The 22975-nt window shown below is 48.4% G+C and overlaps 2 protein-coding genes across 2 annotated transcripts; one reads left to right on the plus strand and one right to left on the minus strand.

Annotated features, from left to right (window-relative positions):
* Positions 1-378: 378 nt before the first annotated feature.
* Positions 379-14353, minus strand: sbk1 (SH3 domain binding kinase 1). Its single transcript, XM_086140451.1, has 4 exons — positions 13804-14353; positions 6676-6938; positions 4682-4884; positions 379-4290 (listed from the first exon to the last, which is right to left on the minus strand). Exons 1-4 carry the CDS (start codon positions 13839-13841, stop codon positions 3475-3477), a joined length of 1320 nt encoding a protein of 439 aa, XP_085996577.1. The 5' UTR covers positions 13842-14353; the 3' UTR covers positions 379-3474.
* Positions 14354-17724: 3371 nt separating this feature from the next.
* Positions 17725-22785, plus strand: LOC147214946 (retinol dehydrogenase 13-like). The gene is made up of 7 exons (XM_086140751.1): positions 17725-17887; positions 19376-19494; positions 19830-19988; positions 20066-20170; positions 20401-20613; positions 20768-20869; positions 22503-22785. The coding sequence occupies exons 1-7, from the start codon at positions 17823-17825 to the stop codon at positions 22781-22783; spliced, it is 1044 nt and encodes a 347-aa protein (XP_085996877.1). The 5' UTR covers positions 17725-17822; the 3' UTR covers positions 22784-22785.
* Positions 22786-22975: the final 190 nt, after the last annotated feature.

Consider the following 22975-nt stretch of genomic DNA (forward strand, 5'->3'; position numbering starts at 1 on the left):
ATGCAGATCAGTTATTTTGCATGGAGAGGAACTCCTGGTATTTCGGGGAAATCATAATGAATATCTTCTATTCCCGTCCTGTAATGAAGAACTCCAAAGGCTGAGAACCTCTTGCATGTTTTGGACTGTGGGAGGACACGGGAAGAACACGGAAACTCCACACGGAATCAACCAAAGACCGTGTTGCTATGAGGAGGAAGCGCTCAGCGCCGCTCCACCGATGTTATTGCAAAGCTCACTGGCTCATTGCAGGAGATAAACCAAACGCTTGTAATTGTCATTTAAATCACATGCAAAGCATCTTTCTGCTCGATCTAATCCCGTCTTTCACATTTAATAACAAAAAAAATGCAAGGAAACGTTTTCTGGGTCGGAGGTGGGAGAACAGGGCGGGGGATCTATGTAAAATAATGCTGTTTTATCTAATGAGCCTGAAATCTGCATATTTTCTTCTTGCTTTGAAGACATATCTTCTAAATTGCAATGCTGACTTTTTAAATCACACCAGGAAATGTTAGTTTTTGGGGCCGGGGTCTCTTTTTCATGTTCTTCTTGGAACACCCCGACTTGTTTCTGATTTGGAATCGGTCAGAATCGACCGATCTTGGTCTCCAGGCGTCAACTCTCCTTGAACAACAAGCCAAATGCTAAAATCTTCTGGCCTCCAGAATGGAATTACAGCCAGCGATAACCTGAGAGCAACCCTGAACACATTGTTTCCACACTGAAAGATCCCAGCGGTAGAAGAAAAGCCAACACCCAACGGTGGAGACTCTTCCTCCTCTCCCGCCGATGCTTCCATTGAAGACATTTCGGTTTAATCACATCTTCACCCATTAGAAACGGAGATGGCATAAATGTCTGGGCCTAAGTGTCGCCTCTCCGAAGGCACAACGGACCATTAGGGTCCTATTACTGTCCGCCTCTTCGGGAGAGGAGCTACGATCGCCGTGCAGATCGGTCGCATCGACGCTGGATCTCATGGGCATCCTGGAGATCCACGGAGCTTCGGTTCTCAGCCGCTCCCCCGCCGGAATTTCGCTGATTTCGGAGATAATGAATGGTTTCCGGGGATGGGACCTCCCTATATGTACTGCCACATGACAACACCCTAAACCTTCTCATCCAAGACCCAACTTTCTCCACTGATGTAGATCTTTTGAGCCGGAATGGCGAGCGAACGGTTACTCAAAGACATTTTTTGTGCTTCTTGCAGACCGGAGAAACCGCGTCGGGGTCTATTTGGGGATCTTTTGTGCTTCCGGCTACCGGAACAACAGTCGTAAGTCACTAGAGGCGACGACAGAGAAACGATAAAAGCCATCGGGAGAGCAGACGATCTGCAATTCTACTTCCATCTTCACCCATTTGCAATGTGACGAGCGATATCTGGGATCACATCATCCGGCGAGGACACTCAGCCGAGGGCGGGGAAAAAGAGGGAAAACAAAGGAGTTGGACCGTGCCTCGTGACAGGAGCCGGGACTTCGGTCTGTGAACCGGCTCGCGAAAATCCCGGATAACGTCCTCCTGCTGGAGTGTCTTATCTGCGCTAACAACCCGAGCAAGTGTCGGAAAAAGCAACGGATGACTGGGAGGGAGGCTGGTGACAAGTCTATTTCATTTGGGCTCAATTAGACTTGATGCTCTAGAAGGGGACAAAAGCTGCGGCGGCTGTCTCTATAGCAACAGAGCTTATGGGCTGTCGAGGGGGAAGAAGCGGAGAAATAAGGACAGCGAAGACGCACAAAAGTAGACAGTGACACGCACACCTGACAGACATGACAGCAACGCAACTCCAGCGAGAGACGCGGCGGTAATGAGCGCTCCCCGAAGCGGTCGCTCTTTATCTCCCCATAATTAGCTTTAACTTACAGGAAGCCGGGGGCGCAGCCGAGCCGGATCCGGCCTCGGCTCAGGGAACGGCGGGCCGAGGCCTTGCCGGACCCGACGGTAAACACCTGAGGCTCGCGAGTGAAAGCAAACAAGGGCGGAACAGGCGAGGAAATGGTCAGAATGTGGCGAACGGAGAACCGCCCTGGGAGAAATTCTCATAAACCATAAAAAAAAAAAAAAAAACAGCTACCCACGTTTTACATGGTGTGTTACTGGATCTTATTTCTATATTTCTCTGCGGTGATATACTGTACATTCTGTGATGTTTGTTGCTACATACAGTGCATTGCCCTGTAAAACCCTTCTTCCCCTGTCGTAGAAAATTAGTACTAGAAAAAGAAAAAAAAACATCCGCCGCCCAGTAAGGGACGGGTGCTGGATCAAAAAACTGAATAGAGGTTTGAAAAAAAAAAAAAACGCACGCCGAAAACGCTCCTGCAATAATTTATTTTGCAAAAATAGGCTCTTTTTCAGAAGTTTACCAGAAACCTGTGTGAACAAACATGTTATTGTGAGGACATTTTTAAAAGGGAATTATCATGTGATTGTTTCCCTCGTTTGTTTTGTTTTGTTTGTTAACGCCATGCGAGAAAACGTTTTCTGAACTGCATGTGAAATAAATTCTCTTTATTTTTGGAGCAGTTTTTTGGTGTGCAGATTTTTTTCAAACCTCTATTCAGTAGAAAATTAGTACAGCTACACAATTGAACTACCTGATATTACAGTGGGCTTGAAATAGGAAAAGGTATTCACAAATAGTCACACGCTTCTCTAACATCTCATTCACAAAAAAAAATCTTGTGCTTTAGCATTTCGAACACACACACACACACACACACACACGGGAGAGAAGAGAAACCCGAAAAACACAGCTCGTCTTTGTCGGTCCGGCTTTTCCCTCGCGAAATCGGCTCATCTGAAAGGAATCGGTGACGTTTCCCCGACAGACGATTTATTCTCATTAATAATAAAACGGCGAGTGACCCACTGGAGCGTCCTGAGGTGATGCTTGTCACTGAGTCCGTCTCTCGGCCTCGACGCAGAAGTGAAGACACGTCTCAGCTGCTACATGGCGGTTAGTTTGGTTGTTCTCTTTTGTTTGCTGCGTCCGCAGGAACGCTTTATCCGCTGCGTTTCATAAACAAGCGTGAGAAATGGCGGAATGCTTGCCGATCCGTGGAGTTCGGCTTCCTCGGAGTTTCTTCTGATTTTACGGAGATGCTGCATCAAAAACCCCCCCCAAAAAAAAAAAAAAAGCCGAGTGACGGTTGAGATTAAAAGAGGTTTATTTTCACAGGGTGTCTATTCTAGCCTCATTAGCACCGCCACAGTGTAAGGGCAAAAAAAAAATAAATAAGGAACTAAAAGGCTCTCCTAGCGGCTAAAAGGGACACGGCGGCCTCTGGGCTCGGGGGCGGGGCCAGTCTTTGGTCACGTGATCGGCCGATCGGCTTTCCGGGATGATGTCGGCGGCCGTGACCTCGAGCCTCCGCGTCAAAGTACCGTCTTCCTTTTTTTTTTTTTTTTTTTTTTTTTTTCAAAAACGGGAACTACGTTCTACCGTTGGGATCTCCGGGCTCACACGCAGATCTCGATGGCGGTGGCCATCACCATCTGGCTCTTGTTCTTGTCTCGGCCCGGGGACTGGTGCTCCTCTCTGGGAGACAGGGGGTCGGAGAGGACGCTGCGTTTGAGCGGAGCCGGGCGAAGGCAGGCGGTTCCCGGAGGGGTGGAGGGTTCGGGGTGCCTCTGGGAGGAACGCCCCGAAGAGGACGACGAAGGCGCGCAGTTGCCGGCGCAAACTCCCGAGCTGGACCTTTCGCTCCTCTTGGACCTGCAGGACGCCCGGCGCCGCAGCTCGCTGACCAGCTCGTACTTGACGAAGCAGAAGACGTCCTTGACTCCGCAGCGTTTCTCCGGCTCGGCGGCCAGCAGCCGCTGAAACATGCGCAGGGCGTCGTCGGTGAAGCGGCGCCATTGCGACGGGTACGTTCCCACGGGGCACCCCGCTTTCTGCCAACGCCTGAACTCCTCGTAGAACGCGTCGGCCGGCAACGCCGCCTCCCACGGGAAATTCCCGGTCAACATGCAGAAGACCAGAACCCCGAACGCCCACACGTCTAAACTGGTGGTCACCAGGAAGCCCTCGGCGCGGCTGGCGCGGCACACCTCCGGCGCCGTGTAGGGGATCGTCCCGCTCACGCGCTTGACCCGGCAGCCGACGCGTCGGGTCATGCCAAAGTCAGCCAGCTTGATGCGGCGGCACTCGCGGTCAAAGAGGAGGACGTTTTCGGGTTTGACGTCCCTGTGTACCAGGTTTTTACTGTGCATAAAATCCAACGCCAAGCCCAGCTGTTGCATGCAGCGTTTGACCATCTCCTCTGGCAGACCCACCTGGAGCAGGGCGAGGGGAGAGAGACAGAGGCGACAATGAGAGAGAGAGCGAGGGGGGGGGAAAAAAAAAAAAAAGAAACAAAAAGGAGATCTGGCGCTCGGATTCATGACGGAAAGGTTAGAGTCCTGCCGGAAGGAGAAGGTGAACGACGCGGCGGCGAAGCCGAAAAGGAAATAAGAGTCTGTATTCCACCGCGGCCGTTTTAATGAGATTTCAGAAGAACCTTGAAGTCAGAAACTACCGGCACATCAACGGGAGCGCCACCAAAGCAAAGCGGAGAGAGAGACGAGGACGAGCCTCGGGTCCCGGGAGGGCTTATTAAAAGCGTCGCGTTTGAGCGCGGCGACCGATCGGAGCCGTCCGGCGATCGGCGGGAGGGAAGGGCGTTACCTGCGGGGGGATGATGTCGAAAAGGTCTCCGGCGGGGGCGTACTCCTGGCCAAACACGTAGCTGTCTTCCGTCTCGAAAAGCACGTCCAGGACCTTGATGATGAAAGGGCTGCAGCTGAGCGAGCCCGTCAGGCTGAACTCCCGCAGGAAACTCTTCAGCTTCGTCTTGTTCTTGGTGACGAATTTCAGGGCCATTTTCGTGCCTGCAGAAACGAACGTAAACATGAACGCCGCACGTGCTCGACCCGCCCGGAGGTCGTTACTTTCCTGAACGCTCATATTAGAAATAGCGCTTACAGCAAGTGTGATTTGGGGATTAGACTCCTGGGAACGGGACGGGGGGGATTACCGAGTCATCAACCCGGCTTTTGCGGCGGCCGCTGCTGCCGCCGTTCATATAAACAACGTACAGCACATGACCGTCACTCGATCTCCAGATCGGACCCGTACGGCCGTTGAGCCGAAAACCTTCATTTTCTAACGACCAAGGGTGAAACCGTACATCTAAAGCCCTTTCAAAAAAAAAAAAAAAAAAAAGCCCTTTTAACTCAGATGAAATTAATTTCTCAGCCAGACGCCTGAAGACTTTTCATTCGTTTTCGTTTTCATTCATAATGACCTTCGGTTGCACGGCAGACACGCGCTCGGATCGGTAAGAGACCGGCGATGCTGGATGGTCTGGAAACAGTAGAGTTTTGAAAAAAAAAAAAAAAATTATTTTATATATAACACAAAAAAGCAGAGCAAAACGGGGTTTCCCTAAGATGCTCGCTAGAGATGTGTGTTAACAAACATGTTATTGTGGCGACATTTTTAAATACAATTATTATCTGATTGATCCCCTCTTTTTTTTGCGCAGCTCTTGTCAGATTATATGTCATCATAACATTATCTTCACTACTTTTCGAGAGCCGACCGGAGAAAACGATACTGTTTTTACATTTTCGCATATGAACAGATATACAGACATGGGGACTGAAAATCTTTGTGGTCAAAGGGCTTCAGCATACAATATAAAATATAACATAAATATACTTATCAAAAGTTAAACTGACAACAACATGTTAACACACATTTCTGGTAAGCATCTGAGGAAGTTTTGCTCAAAACGTCATACATGCCTGCGAGAAGTTTTTTGCCTTATTTGTAGAGTAAATCATATATTCTTTTTGGAGTACTTTTGGTGTGCAAAGTTTTTCAAAACTCTACTTAGTCGACTGTTTTTTTTTGTGTTTTTTTTTGATCCAGCTTCCATCCCTAATGTGTTTTTCTTTTCTTTTTTTCCAGAGCTGGAGGTCGCAGAGATGACGGATAGGATCAGGAATGAGTCCCTTGAATCATGAGCTCCCCCTATCATGAGGCAGGGGAACTGCGTGCCTCACTTTGCGGCTCTTCTGAGCCGTTTTATGATCGCTCCGCACAAGAAACTAGTAACACACGTACATTTGTTGACAAAAAACTCTGCACATTAGAAATGTAGTTCCTATAGTGAAAAGTGTTTAAACGTTTTAATAGCGACATACAAAGAGACAGCAATACTGTCTTAGTGAAGAGCATGGCAGCAGTTAGCCGTCATTGAGGCTCAACAGTTGGCGGGCTCACCGCACATCTCTTCTCAGTATTGGAACAGTAAATGCAGCCATTTTGAATAGATATATTATTGATATGAAACTGATAAATATAACCATTTAATTCTTTTTTCGTTTTAGATATTTTTTCTTTCCATGATTAGCAAGTGAGGCACGGCCTCTCCTGCCTCCCCTGACTGCACATCACTGACTCCATCAGAGGGACGGCACATGTTAGATGTTTCCAAGAGAAGGTTAGGTCACGTACAGAGGAGGGATAGCAAACATGCGTGTAGAATTAGCTGAAATTGGAGGTCTAGAAGAAGACCAAAGAGCGGAGGATACAAAGAATGAGGTGAGATGGAGAAGGTGGCGACCCTTGCAGGGAAAAGAAGACGTAAACATGCTTTGCGTCTGCGCTCTCACCTTGAGTCCTGTGAGCTACCAGATCCACCTTTCCGTACGTGCCCTTTCCCAGCTCGCGGATGTGCTCGTACTGTTTGTTCACATCCGCTGATGAAAGAGTGGTGATGGCTAACGCTTGCATGTCCTCCACAGGCACGCTTCCACAGTAAGCCAGCTTGGATGTGGGAGAACCTCCTCCGCCGCCGCCGCCGCCGCCGCCGCTGCCCGCCCGTCCAGGCCCGGACGGAGAAAGAGACAGGCTCGCCTTGACGCCGTGGGGCAGACTGAAAGAAAAACAATGGTTGATGAGACAAACTTTACGCATGTGTGCGTTTATGACAACATTTTTTGTTTTCGTGCACCCGTAATGTTCTTGTTTGTGCCGCCCGTCCCGAAGGTAGACTAAATCAGGAAGGGTTTAACAGATATTCATTTCCATCCAATCAATTCAGCAGGGTGGGGGTGGCGGGGGACAGCGGAGGGAAGTGCTCTTAGTAAATGTATTGGACTTCTGGACGTCCCTCTAGATCACTTTGGCCGGTTTTCAAATATAGCTGCTGGAATGGTCGGTGTCAGAGAGCACTTACTGGCAGACAGCGATGGGAAAATCAATACAAGCAGGTAGGAGAGACAACAAACGGCCGACGGCTCGGAGGTGTGTATGGACCACTAAGGTTCGCGAGCACTCTGGAAGTCATCTACGCCCGCTTTCCGATCAGCCATGCAACAGTAATGTGTTCGGAAATGAAGACGCGTATCCATAACAGACCGACCGGCTGAATGTGCGGCGTTTGAAAAAGACCAGTCTGATCTGAGAGGGGGAGAAAAAAAAAAACAAAAACGTTAAATTGCAAGCTAAATGTCAGACACAACAAATTAAAGGCAGAGATGAGCAGCAGGTGCGTCTCAATCTGCAATGTTTGCGCAAACAGTGAGTAAACCGGAAAAGAAATGGATGGGCGTCATAAACGGACCCAAAAATATGCTTTTTAATGAAATGGAGTAGATGGAAGCGAGGATCTTATCGCATGCGCCTGCCGCTAACCTGCTCCCCTTCTCACTAATTCAAATGTCCAATCACGGGTGGCACGAACACACACACACACACACACACACACACACACACACACACTAATAGGCAGGAAATCAGTACAAATTAGATTGCCGCCGGCTTCTTCAATCCATCATTTAAAGCCAACCATTCAGCTTTTCTTTGTGTTTTATTGGTCCTGCCTTCCCTGAAGCCACTTTCTCAGCAGCACCTGATTTACTGTTAGACGTCTGACACACACACACACACACACAGACGGATGCAAATACATAGTGATAAAGCAGCACAAGAGGTTTGGATCAAGTTTTCCCTCCAGACGTCCTGAAGGTGCTGCGGCTCTTCAACTTTGTGTAATAAATATAGCTGCCGGGCGGCGGACGTGACCGTTTTCAGCCCTTTTCTCGGCTCCTCCTTTTGCATTGAAAAAAAAAGAAAGAAGCAAAAACAAAGCTGCAAATGGAAAGAGCGTACGAGTCTCCGCAGATCACACCCTCTTCTCGATTCCGTCATAAGCATGAAGACGGTTACGGAAGAGAGGAGTTTATTCACGCTGAGTCTGCCCACTGTGTGGAGCCTCCAGGGACGTCCACAACAAACTGGACACTTTCCAAAGAGGTCTGTGGTCCAACTTTGGCGATTAAACATTTAACCGGGACGGACAGACCGCCCACCCCGCGTGGCCCCATAGCCTCCATCAGTCGGGACGGCGGCGAGCACAGGGGCCGCTTGTTTACCGCCGCTCTTTCCATTCAGCACCGGAGGCAGAATGTGAAGCACTCCAGCACGGATCTTAATCACATTACCCGGCTCCCACAAAGACAAAGGCCCCCGCCCAGCAGCGCAGGATGCTTTGCACTCATTTCCTTTGCAGAACCAGATTAAGAATCCCTGAAATGTGATGAGCGGGAACCGGAAAACCGCGGCGCCGAGTCTCGGAGGCTTCGGTTTTTTGATCGTTGAGTGCGAGATTTGAAAAAGGAGTCAAAGGGCCCGGTGGACAGTTTGCACAGCGACGCTCCATAAAAGGCCCTTTGTGGTCCTTCCTCCGCCAGGGAGCAGCTGCGCTCCGCCCTTCGACCCGGCTAGTTTCCCCCTGTCCTCGTCTCCGACGGCTTCTTATCCGGACCGAGACACGTATTCGGGTCGGTGTCGGCCGAACGCAGCTTATCTTTATATTGTTTCTGCTGCGACCCGGACGCTCGACCCTTTTTAATGCCATCATAAATCCCGGGACACCTTTAAAAAAAAAAAAAAAAAAAAAAAAAATGGAAACCTGAAAACTAGGGCGACCTGTTACCTCAATGTCTGGAAAATGAGGACAGGTTTTAGCTGACAATTCGGGGATTTACTCCAAGTGCCGCGTGGACGTCGCACTCCATTCAGTAATTATACAGATAGAGATTAGTTTGATTTTTTTTTTATACTTCATATTAACCACAGGGAACGGGAGTGCGTCTCACATTGTCCGGATTCTGAGTTACGACGACCCGAACCGGTTGGATGACAAGCATCCGTGTCGTATTTCACGTTTTCTTTCGTCATCCGCGCAGGAACGGTTTGTGGATCTTTGCGGGAGCGGCAGGAGGCTGCACACCCAGACGAACACCTCAGGGTTTGACATTTCCTTATTTCTAGATGAAATGTCGACCTTTCGTGTCATGATTTTCAGCAGGATGTATAAGGGCTGTGCCGGGTCCGAGTTGTTTCTGGGGTCACCTCACGGGAGTCACGGGAACGGGCAAGGAAAGGCAAGACGTGGATTTCCGGACGTGGCTAGCGTAGGCAGACGTGGGCACAGGCCCGGGTTAGCATAGGCCGATGCCGGCACGGGCCCAGGCGGGCGGACGGCTAGCATAGGCTGAAGCAGCACAGGGCTAGGCGGGCAGCTAGCATTGGGTTAGGGTTAGGGTTGGCACAGGCCCGGGCGGGCGGCTAGCATGAGCTGATGTGGGCACAGGCCCAGGCGGGCCGGTGGGCGGCTAGCATGGGCCGATGTGGGCTCAGGCCCAGGCGGGCCGGTGGGTGGCTAGCATGGGCCGATGTGGGCTCAGGCCCAGGCGGGCCGGTGGGTGGCTAGCATGGGCCGATGTGGGCTCAGGCCCAGGCGGGCCAGTGGGTGGCTAGCATGGGCCGATGTGGGCTCAGGCCAAGGCGGGCGCTAGCATGGGCCGACGTGGGCACAGGCCCGGGCAAGTGACTAGCATAGGCTGATGTGGGCACAGGCCCAGGCGGGCGGGTGGGCGGCTAGCAAAGGCCGACGGGGCACAGGCCCCGCTGAGCGGACGGCTGGCATAGCTCGACGCGGGCACAGGCCCGGGCGGGCGGGCGACTAGCATACGCCAACGCGGGCACAGGCCCAGGCCGGCGGGCAGCTAGTATAGGCTGACACGGGCACAGGCCTGGGCAGGCGGGCGGGCGGCTAGCGTGGGCCGACGTTGGCACAGGCCAGGGCTGGCGGCTAGCGTGGGCCGACGTGGGCTCAGGCCCAGGCGGAGGGCTAGCATAGATCGACACGGGCACAGGCCCGGCGGGCAGGCGGCTAGCATACGTAGACACGGGCACAAGCCCGGTCTTGGACGTCAAATTCTTGGAATGAAACAGAGATAATGAATCGTACTTTGGAGATAAAGATCCACCTGGACGGGCTAAATGGAATCCGTGAGCGAGGTCCGTGTGGCGGTACCCACTTGAGACAAAGAAACTAGCCCCAAAAGGCTAGCAGCAGGCTCCTCTTAAGCTCAGCCTGACGATCCACAGGTGTGCTCACACCCCCGCTGAAATCATTCTCATCACTAAACAAGCAGCCTTTCCCTCTGAAGCTGAAGACCGCGGTTCGCAAGAGCGACGCGGAGTCGTCCCTTTTATTTAATTGTGCCTCTCCGGGGTGTGTTTATGACAGACGGTTACAAAATACCGCCGTGGCCCAAAACTGCCTGAACCTCGCATGAAGGAGAACGATAGAGGAAAGGGAGCCGTCAGTCAGAGCGACTTGATGTGCGACGCTGTGCGGAGATCGGAGGCGATAAACAGACGGATCGGCAATCCGACATCCAACAAACGTTTGTTTCTTCCCGGTGAAAGCTGCTGACGTGCACTGGGATGCCGCTGCTGTTTGACATCTGGGACATTGGAGGTAACGGTTGAAACATATCGCGACGGGATCCGGTGAAGTTGCCTCGTCGGCGAGAAGATCCAAATATGGTCCGAGATCGGTGATTCTGCGGCGAACCCGACGCCGATCTTCAGACATTTCCAGCTTCTAAGATCACCTCACAGGGTGATCATGTCGATTCTCCGGCCTCGGCCGTTCGGAACGACGATTAACATTTAGACTCGACGGACCTGCGTTCCTTTACCCTTTTATTTAAAGACTTACAAGGCAAGCGTTAGCTGCAGCGACTCGCCAGCTCTGTGATCGGAGATGATAAACGCGACAAAGCTAAATGTCAGTTAGCACAGTTAGCGCGCCGGCACGCCGACGTCCTGGTCTCAAATCACCCTCACACCGAGAACGGTGCGAAAACCGAGGCGTGACATTCATTTGCCCCCCCGAAAGAATACGTTTGAGCCGGCGGGTTCGAGCGTCAACGCGGATACAAACGTTCACATTTAATTCGTGGACGTGGGAAAGAACCGGAAGACGGGATGATAATCTGAATTTTCGCTTTCCCCCCTCTTCTGGTCTTGCGAATGTAAACAAAGGGGGGGGGAAATAATGAAATAGATAAATGAATAAACCTCGGATCTCGCCCGAGTCTCCTCCTCCTCCTCCTTCTCCTCCTTCCATCACTAATGGACTCCTCGCTTTGCTTTCGGCGGAATCGTCACCGTGGGGAGAGACTGATCTCCTGTGTCCAATTTACTGTCAAAATGCCCAGTGCGCCCCCTTTTAAATCATTTAGGGTTGACAAAATATTAGGAACGCCTTTCAGCGTAAACCAGTACTGTTCAAAAGCCGCCTGGGAACGAATGGAACCTCTTTCTCAAATGGATTCGGTGACAAGCTGCATCCGTGATGTGATGTTTTGTATTTCCGAAATTACAGGTGCATCCGGTGAATTAGAAATGTGCCGCCATCTCTTTGTCACTTTTCAGATCCATCTTTGCTTCCATCCAGACCAACGGATTTGTTTTTTGTTTTGTTTTCTTCCAGTAGGCCTCCAGTTTTAGTGGAAACGCTCTGCTCTTGAGCATCAGGGAAAACGAAAAAGCCTTCCTTAGAATCCCAGCGAGCACCGGCGGGTTCAAGCGATCTCAGCCGTGACCCTCCGAGCGAGGCGTGAACCGCGTCCGCGCTTTTTTCTCGTTTTTGGATGGAGAAAAAACACACGGGGAGAGTCGATAGGAAGGGGACGTCGGAACGACAGACCGCGGAGCATCTGCTTGGAAATTATCGCCGTCGTCGGTGTGATCATCACCCGTCACATGATTATGCCACGGAAATGCAAAAAAAAAAAAAAAAAGAAAACAGTTGAAATACCCTTGCGGTAAAAGCACCGAGGGAACACACTGTACCGAAACCCCCGCTCTATCACCAGCCGGTAGCCTCGAGTTCTAATACAAAGAGAGAGTGAAAAAGAAAAAGAGAGAGAAGTGAATCATCTCTCCCATGTCTCTTTGATGACACATACATGGCCGATTTCGGAGCTCGGTAAAAATGGGGGTCTAGACGAGGGGTGCGTCCGAATGACGGAGCTCCACGGCGGCCGAGGAGGACTCAGCGGCGGCGGCGGCGGCGAGCCCCGGCCACCGCGGGGAGTTTCACACGGATCGACGCCCCCGCGTTCCCGCACCGCTTCCAACCCAACGCAGTCGGTTTGTTGGGGGAAGTTCAAACATAACGTCTAATTGATAGATTACGTCTTGTACGTTGAATGAGCTGCAAAATGTAATCAACGTTGTGTCGACTCTCACCAGCGTTTGATTGACAAGGCTATGATTAGACAGCTGTTTTCTCCCCGCCGACGACGGGCTGGTTAGCGTAATCTGCTCCGTCTTTATCCCGACCCAGCGTGACACGCGCTTCACATTGAACGCAGCCTCCAGTCGAGGCGCCGGAGTTTGATTGGGAAACTAAGAAACCCGCCGCACGTCTTATTTCCTTCTTTTCCTTTCCTTTTGAATGTTTAATTTGTGGGCTGTAATTGAAGAATCAAACTCGCCGAATTAGCGTCTAATCGTTTTTTCCTTTATTCAAACGGGATGCCGCGTTACATCGCAACACGGTCGCGTTTTCATTTTGTTTTTGCCCTCGTAAGGCATCTGTAAATGGAAACGGAGAGACATTTAGCGCCATTTTTAATTCTTACGGCTACTTATCGGCGCCCCTTGACGTCCCTGCTTGGCTACGAGTGTTTCGGTGGACTCGCGTCGCGACTAAATAACGTCGCCAATAGATGACGAGAATCGATATCGTTCCTTCTGTCTGGTTCGGTGGCTTTCAGCGGAAAATGTTGTATATTTTTTATTGATTCCATGCACTGAGTGAACTATCCTTGGAAGCAGACCCTCTTGTAAAGTAGCATCAGCTGCTCCTGCCAGAACCAGGTTTGGACCAACGCGGATTCGGCCTTGAAAGCGCAGGTTTCGGTTTCCCGCGTCCCGATCTATCGAGTCGGCTGTTTATTTAAATGCATCACGTGGTCGTCGGGATGAGATATCACCTGTCTGCCCTGGAAAAAAGTACCATTCAGAAATGAAGTGGCCGGGTCTGCCCTCGCATCCGTTCAGAGGAGGTGAATTGCAAATATGAAGTGGCACTTCAGGATAAAAGAGGGTCCTGCAAACGAGTGGAACGAACCGGCGAATCCACATCATATCAACACTAGTTGGTAGAAAATGACAAGAATAATGTGTTGTGGAGCCCAACGGCCGCTTTCCCCGCTGCCTCCCTGCACCACGGCTTTCAGATGTGCAACCGAAACTGGGTCAAATTCACAAGTTAGAAATCGTGCATCGGGGAAAACGTCTTATTCCACCTCAAACAAGTTTTTCCTTTTAAATCTAACCCCATTTAAAGTCCGTCCTCTCCCTGCAGGCTGCAGGATGTCAACCCCCCCGATCACCCCGGGGTGCTTCTCTAGGTGTTACTCGCTCACCTGCTGGCGACCTGTCTCTCTCCTCCATGGTCCTGCATCCGTTCGGCCGCCGGAGCCGCTGCGCTCTGCGCGGCACCGATGCGCTGGAGTCCGCGGGGGGCGACAACCGCGATTTCTGCAAAAAAAAAAAAAACAAACCAAAAAAAAAAAAAAAAAAACAACCTCCTCCTGCAGAAACCCTCCCTTGACTAGCTCGCCGCTGGTGAAGTGCCGAGGTTTTTCTGGCTTTGACACTCCTCCGGAGGCGGGTTAAATCACAGCATCATCCGAGCGTGGATGCGCGCAGGCTGGGATCCTCCACGGAGCGCCCACCGTCTCAACCTGCCGAGCTGCGGGGGGAGGGTGGGGGGTGTTTATCTTTCGCTCCTCCGCTGGTCCGCATGACCCAGTTCGCCTCCACGCACACACACACACGTACGGGGGCGAACCCACTCATTGACAGGGGGTGTGTGGTGGTGGAGCTCCAGAAACACCTCCCTCTGCAACCGGCGTGGATGTGCTTCCGTTCCGCTCCCCTTCCAGCACCTCAGTCCGTCCTGTCCGTTTGTCCAGGGGAGCTCATGTGTTGGGGTTGATGGTGTGCATGCATGCATGTGTGTGTGTGTGTGTGTGTGTGTGGGGAGGAAGGAGGGGGTCTCCTCCTCTGGTCCTACCAGTCATCTCCCTCATTGTTCACGTCTCCACCCTCTCCCACACTAATTCCCTCACGTGTCCCGGGTCCTAGCGCCTGGCCGAGGCCCCACCACCACCACCACCACCACCACAACCTCCATCTTAAAGCTCCGAGTTTTTGATTCATGCTCCTGGAGTCACAAGCTGCTCCGCTCCTGCATAATTCAGCAGCTTATGGCCTCCAGTACTTCCCATGATGACTTTGCCAACTGCTCTTATTAGGTAATGGCAGGGCGAGGCTTTCAATTCATTTACCGCCGCGGCATCGCCTCTTTATAGTGCGCGATTAGCACCCCCCGACCCCCCCGCCAGTCGCGGCCGTCGACCCGAGACAGCATCGGGGGCCTTTGCAGGGGGTCGACCGGAAGAGACGCTTGTTTCTGTGGCGCTTTTGTAGACTTGGACCTGTAAGCGCTAAACATCTACCTCGGCTCGGGAGAAAGCGAAAGGCTTGCTAGCGATCGTCCTTGGAACCGAACATTTCTGGTTCGAATCTCGGTTCCTCCGAGGCCGTAGGAGTGTCGCAGAGCAAGCAACCGAAGTCCTGACTCTCCTGGCGCCGTGATGGCTCAGATAAGATAAACTTTATTGATCCCCATAGGAGAAATTCCTTTGTCACGGCAGCGTAACAGCGATAATGTCGAAAGATAAAACAAATAGAGTGACAGAAGATACAGCTGCAACATCAGGGAAAATGATGGGCATCAAAAAGGAAAAATGGGAAAAATACTCAACCAGAATGAGACGACAATATAAAAAGACAATAGCAATAACAAATAATTCAGTCCTTAGTCCAAAAAGAAATCCCAAACTAACCCCCCCCCCAAAAAAAATGTGTGCTTTCCAATGACCGAGTCCAATATCGGGTTCCTCTGTTCACGTATCACGGTTCTGGCAATCCGTCGCTCACCATTAAACAGATCGGAAGTTTCAATAGGGTAAAAGTCGATGTCACCGTCTCGCTTTCTCGTGTCTACCTTCATTTGGGGTATAAAGGTAACTCAAAAGACTAACTGGATAGAAAATAACCAATTCTAAAGTCTTTATCTTTTTTCAATTCAATAGCAGGGAGCTTATTAACTTAAAGCGAGGGCTGAAGATTGGAAAAAAAAGAGTAGAGAAGAATCTAGTTAAGACCTGGGTATTTTACCACATCTGGCCCGCTTTGCTGTTTTATCCAGCCCGCCAAAATATTTTCTTGGAATATTATAATAATCATCTTCAATCAATATTGAATTTAGAAACTCCACATTTTTTCCTTGTAAAAAAAAACATATAAAACACTTAAAAACACTATAAAACACTATAAAACACTTTACAGCCTTGACTTTGACACTTTATAGTTTTATTTGTATTTCTTATTTGCCCTCCTTCCTACTATTAATTATTATTGTTATGTTTTACTTGAAACTCTGGTACAACAATTTCCTTCAGGATAAATAAAGTTGTTCTTATTCTTATTCTATTGTTTAATTTTGTATGGATGATTACATACAAAATAATGTTTGTACATTTATATGATCATTAATAACTTTAAAACAAAATTAAATAAATTTAAATATTTCAATTTTTTTTTTTATTTATTCTTTTTTTATTTTCTTCAATTTACCTAGCTTATGCTACCCTAGTTGGCCGGTGCCTAAATTTAGAAAGAAATGTGGCCCGCAAGCCAAAATAATTGCCCACCCCTGACCTAGTGGCTCATTATTCTCTGGGCAACGTTGAGCACCATCTACATGTAATTCCTACTACATTTTAGCGGCGCTACATTTGTAGGGGTTCCATTTCCAAGAATTACTTCAAGAAATGGCAATGTAGACCAAACTCAAGGCCCACGGCTCAAATGTGGTCCATCATGCCATTTTATGTGGTTAATGTATATATATAGATATATATTTCAGCATGGACGTTTAACGGCTCTAGTCCTTGATAGTTTTACCGTGCTGAACATTTCTTGCGTTACTTTCTTCCGTGTTTTCTTAATGTCACCGCAAACACCCGAGAAACATCCTTTATTGCTGACAGTTACTATAACTTCCAGGTATCTACTTGTTTTTTGTTTTTTTTTTCCTGACTGCTCTCATTTCTACACCCAGGCCACCCTTTCAGCCTAGATTCCCATCAAAGAGATCTTAGTCAGGCTCACACTTGCTGAGAACACACACACCGGAGTTAGAAAGTAACTCTGAAAGCAGCCGGAGATCAGAAAGGGGAGAAGATTGAAGGCTAGACAAAGAGACGGCACAGGGGAGGGTGATAATACGCGCTGAAACAAAACTCATTTCACCTTGGGAGGTAGAAGATGAGATGCATCCTCATGCTATCTGTGAATTTAGGTAATTCACCCTTTCGATTCATGCCAACAAGCGGGTTCCTCGGGGAAACATGAGAACCGGGTTGCTGTAAATCACATTGTGGGTTGACAGCGGACGGCACCGGGGGTCAAAGAGACTGAGAGGACACACACTTCTGGCCAAATGTAGGAATAAAACAGGGCCGCTCCTTCTGGCCCCTCCCCTCCCCAGACACCAGATTCATGTCCTAGTTTTTACTTTTTATGTGTCACCTCAAGTTTCTACTTCTCAGTGCATGGGGTGGCCTTGTTTTTCAGCTGCTCCTGCAGAGTGTCCTTGCTCCAATGCAGCCTGCAAAGCAAAAGATCAAGGCGATCTCCTCTTATAGTGTGATGTAACTCTTTGTGTTAAAATTTCAATTGTGGTTTATAATTTTTTTAAACTTCAGTTCTGGTCATTAGCAATTATTCACAGCTTTGAATAAGATAGTTTGTTAAAAATTAAAGCAGCAGCACAACCTCTCCTACGGAGCCCAACTGTTCTGCGAACATTCCTGATGGTCACTGGCACAGGGTTAAACAGAACAAATGTAAAACATGAATGAAAGATTGCACTTATTTAGTCGTGTCCTGTGGATCTGATAATAGTGGTACACAATTGGTACAATGACTCATAAGGGTGTCGCTAATAGGCGAGTGCGCCTTGAATTGCATGAGAACTGTGACGTTTAAATTATATTTCGCAAAGGCGCAGCAAGAACAGAGAGTAAAGATGCACTGAAAGAGAAATGATATCATTGCTAACGGCAGAAAAAGCATTTCCTACAGTTTATTGCACGAAAAACACAACAGGAAGTCATTGCCTTTGGTGCTGATCGAGGGACTTCATTTCCCATGATGCACCGCGGCCCCTGTCCCTGTTTTTTGATGACGTAATAAAAAACCGCCGGCAGCAACCTAGCGTGAGACAAGTAGCAGAGAGCTAGTTGTGAGGTTGAAGTCGTTTTCTAGATATGATTTAAACTTATTTTGTCAGCTGTGTTTTTCCAGAATCATGAGCAGGTATCTGCTGCCGGTGTCCGTGTTCGGGACAGCCGTCGGAAGCGCCGTCCTGCTCAAGTGAGTCAGGGCTCGGTTTCTTTCTGGGTAGCAAAGTGGGGTTAGTGCTAGCCGGGATGGCCAACAGCTGCACCGTGCTATTGTAAGGTCATGTCAGGTCATTGTTACAAAAAAAAAAAAAAAAACAACAACAATAGAACATCCTTGTTGCAAACAAATCAGCAAACCATGCACTCTAGATATTGAAGTGTGCATGGTTCGTGGCTGGTGAGGCACTGACTGATAGTGCCTCATGTTCTCTCAGCACAGGAAACTAGTCGCAAGTTGTTGACAAAAAAACAGTGTTCACTGGAAACGTAGTTTATTTGGAAAAAGTGTTGAAACATTGTAATAGCGACATACAGAGAGACAGCAATACGGTCTTCATGCGGTGTATGTCAGCCGTCATTGTGCGGTCTACATTGAGGCTCAACAGTCCTCAGCCTCACCGCACCTGTCTTCTCAGTATTTGAACAGTGAAAATCCAGTGATTTTGAATAAAATAACAGGTGAAGTTAAATGGTATATACATTTATAGTGCAAATCACAGATAAATAACCATTAAATTCTTTTTTCATTTTACAATTTATTTCTTTCCAAGATTGGCAAGTGAGGCACTATGTCTCCTGCCTCCCCTGACTGCACGTCACTGCTTTAGAATCTCCCAACCTCTCTCCAGTTAGCGAGTGTGACAGCTATCGCTCAGCCCATGTGCATTAATTCATGCTTGGTGTTTTCTTCCACAGCTTTAGTCAATCACAGCTCTCACTATCCCTGCACCCGGCTATGCATGTGTCCTGGAATGGTAGCCTTTCTCTTTAGATTAGACTCAACTTATTGGCAGTATACATGTACAAGTACTGGGCAAGAAAATGCAGTCTAGCATCTGACCAGAAGTGCAAAAAAAGCAGCAGTTGCAGATTTAATCAATTAATCAACAGTATGATGAATAAATGAACAGTCTGACATGGTGTATTATGTCGATAAAACAGATTGTGTACATATTATAAGGATGTATATCTGCATTAAATGTGGTAAACTATCGGTGGTAACTATTTATGGGCTGCACGTTGGCGCTTTCGCCTCACAGCAAGAAGGTCCACGGTTGGATTTCCATGGGAGGAGAGGAGGTGAATTCAGCCTCTTGCCCGATGACAACTGGGATGAACCCCGGCAGGATAAGCTGATAATGAATGAATGAATTTGCCATTTACAACATTTCAAGCAGCCACTGCGGTCTTCTAAGGGTCTTATGTGTCTGCTCACACTGTGCTTAATTTACGCGAATTCACAAATATCTTAATTATTTGCAGCGGTTTCATCTGAGCATTCAGATCATTCCCTGGAATTATTCCCACAGAAGGGAGAATTTGTGAATCTTTGATTTAAGTGAACGTTGACAAGAGCAGACACATGAGATGCTGAAGTTTCCATGAAAAAGTTTAGTTTTAGCAAGACTAAACTACATAGAAAACATATTTCTACATTTTGATTTGACTGTTTCCACAGGAATCACGTGACCGGAGGCCGGTGTCCTAGTAAAGCCAACATCACTGGGAAGACGGTGATTATAACTGGAGCCAATACTGGGATCGGAAAACAGACGGCTAAAGAGCTGGCTAAGAGAGGTGTGAAGTAAACACCACGGCACCATCAGTCTGGATGGGCAACATATTGATATGTATTTCAAATTGTTTCAGCATTTGTTTATTGTTTGTGAGCCGTGGACAGGTAAACATATTGGGGAAAAAAGAATACTATTCAAATCACAAAGAAAATACTCAAATTTTTGGTCATGAGAAAATGTGTGAAACAGTACAAAATCTAAGCACATATAATTTAAAAGGTCAAAAGTGGAGTCGCTACTCATTTTGATTTTCCATTCCCAAGTGGATATTTGTTGCAAACATCCCTTTTTTTCCCCCCAGCTGTGATTTCCATTGTTTTTTCTCACTCCAATCAGGGGGTCGTATCATCATGGGATGTCGAGACATGGAGAAATGCGAGGCGGCGGCGCGGGAGATCCGAGGAGACACGCTCAACCCCAACGTTTACGCCTATCACCTCGACCTGTCCTCCATCAAATCCATACGAGAGTTCGCCGAGAGAATCAACAAACAAAGTGAGCAACCGGACGGAGATTCCTGCCGCCTCAGAGGAAAATAAAGCTCTGCAATAATGTTGTTTATTGCCTTGTAGAGGAGCAGCGTGTGGATATACTTATAAATAATGCAGGGGTCATGAGATGTCCAGCGTGGAAGACCGAAGACGGCTTCGACATGCAGTTCGGAGTAAATCACTTAGGTACATCCAGATGAGAAAAAAACTAACGGTTTGTGAACTTATTGACTTTAAGGGTCACAAAAAAAAAAAACAGATGTATTTCGGCGTGAACTTTCACCCGCTCTCACTCCCAAACAAGTTTTCGCTCCAACTCGGTGAAAGAGAGCATGTCTAAAATCCTATTTACGTAACAATAAACCCTTCCCGGCTCCATCACCGCCTCACCTCACGTACTTTCTGCCTTCCTCCAGGCCACTTCTTGTTGACAAGTCTCCTGCTGGATAAGCTGAAAGAGTCCGCCCCCAGCAGAGTGATCAACCTGGCCTCCCTCGCCCACATTGTTGGAAAGATTGACTTTGAGGACTTGAACTGGGAGAAGAAGAAGTTTGATACCAAGCAGGCGTACACTCAGAGCAAGCTTGCCAACGTTCTGTTCACCAGAGAGCTCGCCAAGCGATTACAAGGCAAATTTAGTGGATGCTGCATACGTGGGCATGCGTGGGTGGGAGCGCGCCCTATGTTCTAATATGTAAATAGCCAATGGATGTATTTTTTTTTTTTTTTTTTTTTTACAATGTTCTCTCGCTCTCTCTCATTCTGTGTGTGTTCGCGTAACAGGCACCGGAGTCACCGTGAACGCCGTGCATCCCGGCGTCGTTGCCACGGAGCTCGGGAGACACACGGGTCTGCACCAGTCACAGTTCTCAAGCTCTGTGCTGAGTGAGTTTCCCGCTCCCTTAACACTGAATTAAGATAAATTAAAAACAAAAAAAAAAAAAGGCAATAAACGCAGGCACTGTTTGCTCAGCGCCGCAGCAGGAATGAAACCTTTCTGTCGCGAAAATATTAAATAGAATGGCAATGCAAACGTAGGGATAAAATTAATTAAATAGGGATTCTGCTCATTTTACCACCTGGAGTGTTTTCATCCAGGCGTAAGCACGAGGATGATTGATGAATACAGAAAAATTAGTGGAGGAAGAGAACGCTGATGTCGCTACCTGAAAGTGAAGCTGCACGATACTGGGGATGATGGAGCGCGGCGAAATCCATCGGCAAAAAAAACGTATACAAAAGGGGTTGCTTTTGCAACTGAAAGGATTATAATTTTATTAGGTTTGTTTGTGAAACCTCAGCCCCGCCGCGCTCCCATCTCTGGGCGAATCTTTGTTACATTTACCAGACGGAGCAATGCAAGAGCGGACGACCAGAACAGAAATAGCCTGATGTTATCTTAATTCTGCAAAATGATGATAGTTATATGAATATTTAAATACCGTAATTTCCGGACTATTGAGCGCACCTCAATATAAGCCGCACCGGCTAGCCGATCGCTATCTCGGGCTTCCTCCTGCGCACTAAAACCGTCAAAGTCGTCTTCTTCGGTGTCGGAGTTGAACGGACTCAGAATTTCCCGGTCATTTCATTGGTCCGATGTGACGAGGATAAACGTTTTAGCGGCGTGAAGCTCGTTAGCGTCCCCCACCCAAAGTCCACATATTAGCCGCATCTTTGTTTACGTGAAAAAAGTCGCGGCTTATCGTCCGAAAATTACGGTACTTACGAGGGTTGCTAAAAAAAAAATAGGTGCATAGTACTTTGTGAAGTTTAACCAAGTTAACTCCGGAGGCAGAGACGCACCATATTGGTTGTAAAATTCTGAGTCTGTCAGCGGATATAATTTCGCCCTGATGTTGCAGCAGATGTGTCACGCTGTGAAGTCGACCTTCCCCGCTACTACTTGCACCTCGGGCCCTATTCATCATTAAGACAGCCGCACGTTGAAAAATATACTCTGGGTTGACAAATGGCAGTTATTGTTTATTATAAACTAAAAAAAAAAAATAGAAAAATCTAACCAAAAGATATTGCTTGTTTAATTTCCGTGGGAAAGTGTGCCAAACTGTTATCGCTTGGAAACAAGGGTGTGCATCCCGGCCATCTTTGGGAGATCTTAGCAAGCTTGTAGTTGGTGCGATCAGAGCGGTGATTTTCAACCACCAGAGTGTCATGAGAGATCACCAGGCATGCCATCCAAAATGATAAGATTTAACTTAATTGGTCCGAAAGGTTATTATTCAGCGAGTGCAAATAATTTGTCATTGTTAGGTGACTGTGCCTCGGATGTAGTGACAGGAAGAGCAATTAAATACTCTTCCGCTCCACTGGACGGCGGCTGTATGAAGCTACGGAGTGTAATTGGGTAACATATTTGTTTGGCGGTGTGCCGCGGGATCTTTTTCATCTAAAAAAATGTGCCGCGCTTCAAAAAAAAGGTAGAGAAATGTTGGATTAGAGGAAAAAAAATAAATAACACTTCCAGGTCAGTTCTTTGATTTTGACATTTGTGCAGGTCCCTTCTTTTCCCTGTTGGTGAAAAGCCCAGAGCTGGGCGCCCAGCCCAGCGTCTACCTGGCCGTGGCGGAGGAGTTGGAAAGCGTGACCGGACGGTACTACGACGTGCTGACGGAGAAGGAGCCGGCGCCGCAGGCCCTCGACGAGGACGCGGCTCGCAGGCTGTGGGAGGTCAGCTGCAGGCTGGTGGGCTTGAAAGATGAAGGACCGTCCAGCGAGATGAAACCGCCATCAGAAGGACAAAACCCTGGAACAGATGTTGGAGCTGTAGGGCTGTAAATCCTCTCCGACCTTCTGGAGCAGCGGGGGATAATAGACATTTACGTCTCGAATCTTGTCCGGCTAAAAGGAGCAATTAAATGAACGAGACAATCGTTCTGCTTTGCTGTATAATCGCTGTCTTTTGGACTTGGATTTATGTTCACACCTCGAGATCTTCTTCTCAAAAGATATAAAAACTGCCTTTGACAG

Source organism: Fistularia commersonii, chromosome 33 (assembly GCF_037954325.1).
Source record: "Fistularia commersonii isolate RoL2024-O1a breed Wild chromosome 33, RoL_Fcom_v1.0, whole genome shotgun sequence".
Taxonomy (NCBI): Eukaryota; Metazoa; Chordata; class Actinopteri; order Syngnathiformes; family Fistulariidae; genus Fistularia; species Fistularia commersonii.

Coding starts and splice junctions, on each gene's coding strand:
- LOC147214946 (XM_086140751.1), top strand. CDS start 17,823: ATGAGCAGGTATCTGCTGCCGGTGTCCGTGTTCGGGACAGCCGTCGGA. Junction 17,888..19,375: donor GGAAGCGCCGTCCTGCTCAA/GTGAGTCAGGGC, acceptor CTGTTTCCACAG/GAATCACGTGACCGGAGGCC. Junction 19,495..19,829: donor TAAAGAGCTGGCTAAGAGAG/GTGTGAAGTAAA, acceptor CACTCCAATCAG/GGGGTCGTATCATCATGGGA.
- sbk1 (XM_086140451.1), bottom strand. CDS start 13,841: ATGCAGGACCATGGAGGAGAGAGACAGGTCGCCAGCAG. Junction 6,939..13,803: donor GAGAGACAGGTCGCCAGCAG/GTGAGCGAGTAA, acceptor TTTTTCTTTCAG/TCTGCCCCACGGCGTCAAGG. Junction 4,885..6,675: donor GGTAGCTCACAGGACTCAAG/GTGAGAGCGCAG, acceptor TCGTTTCTGCAG/GCACGAAAATGGCCCTGAAA.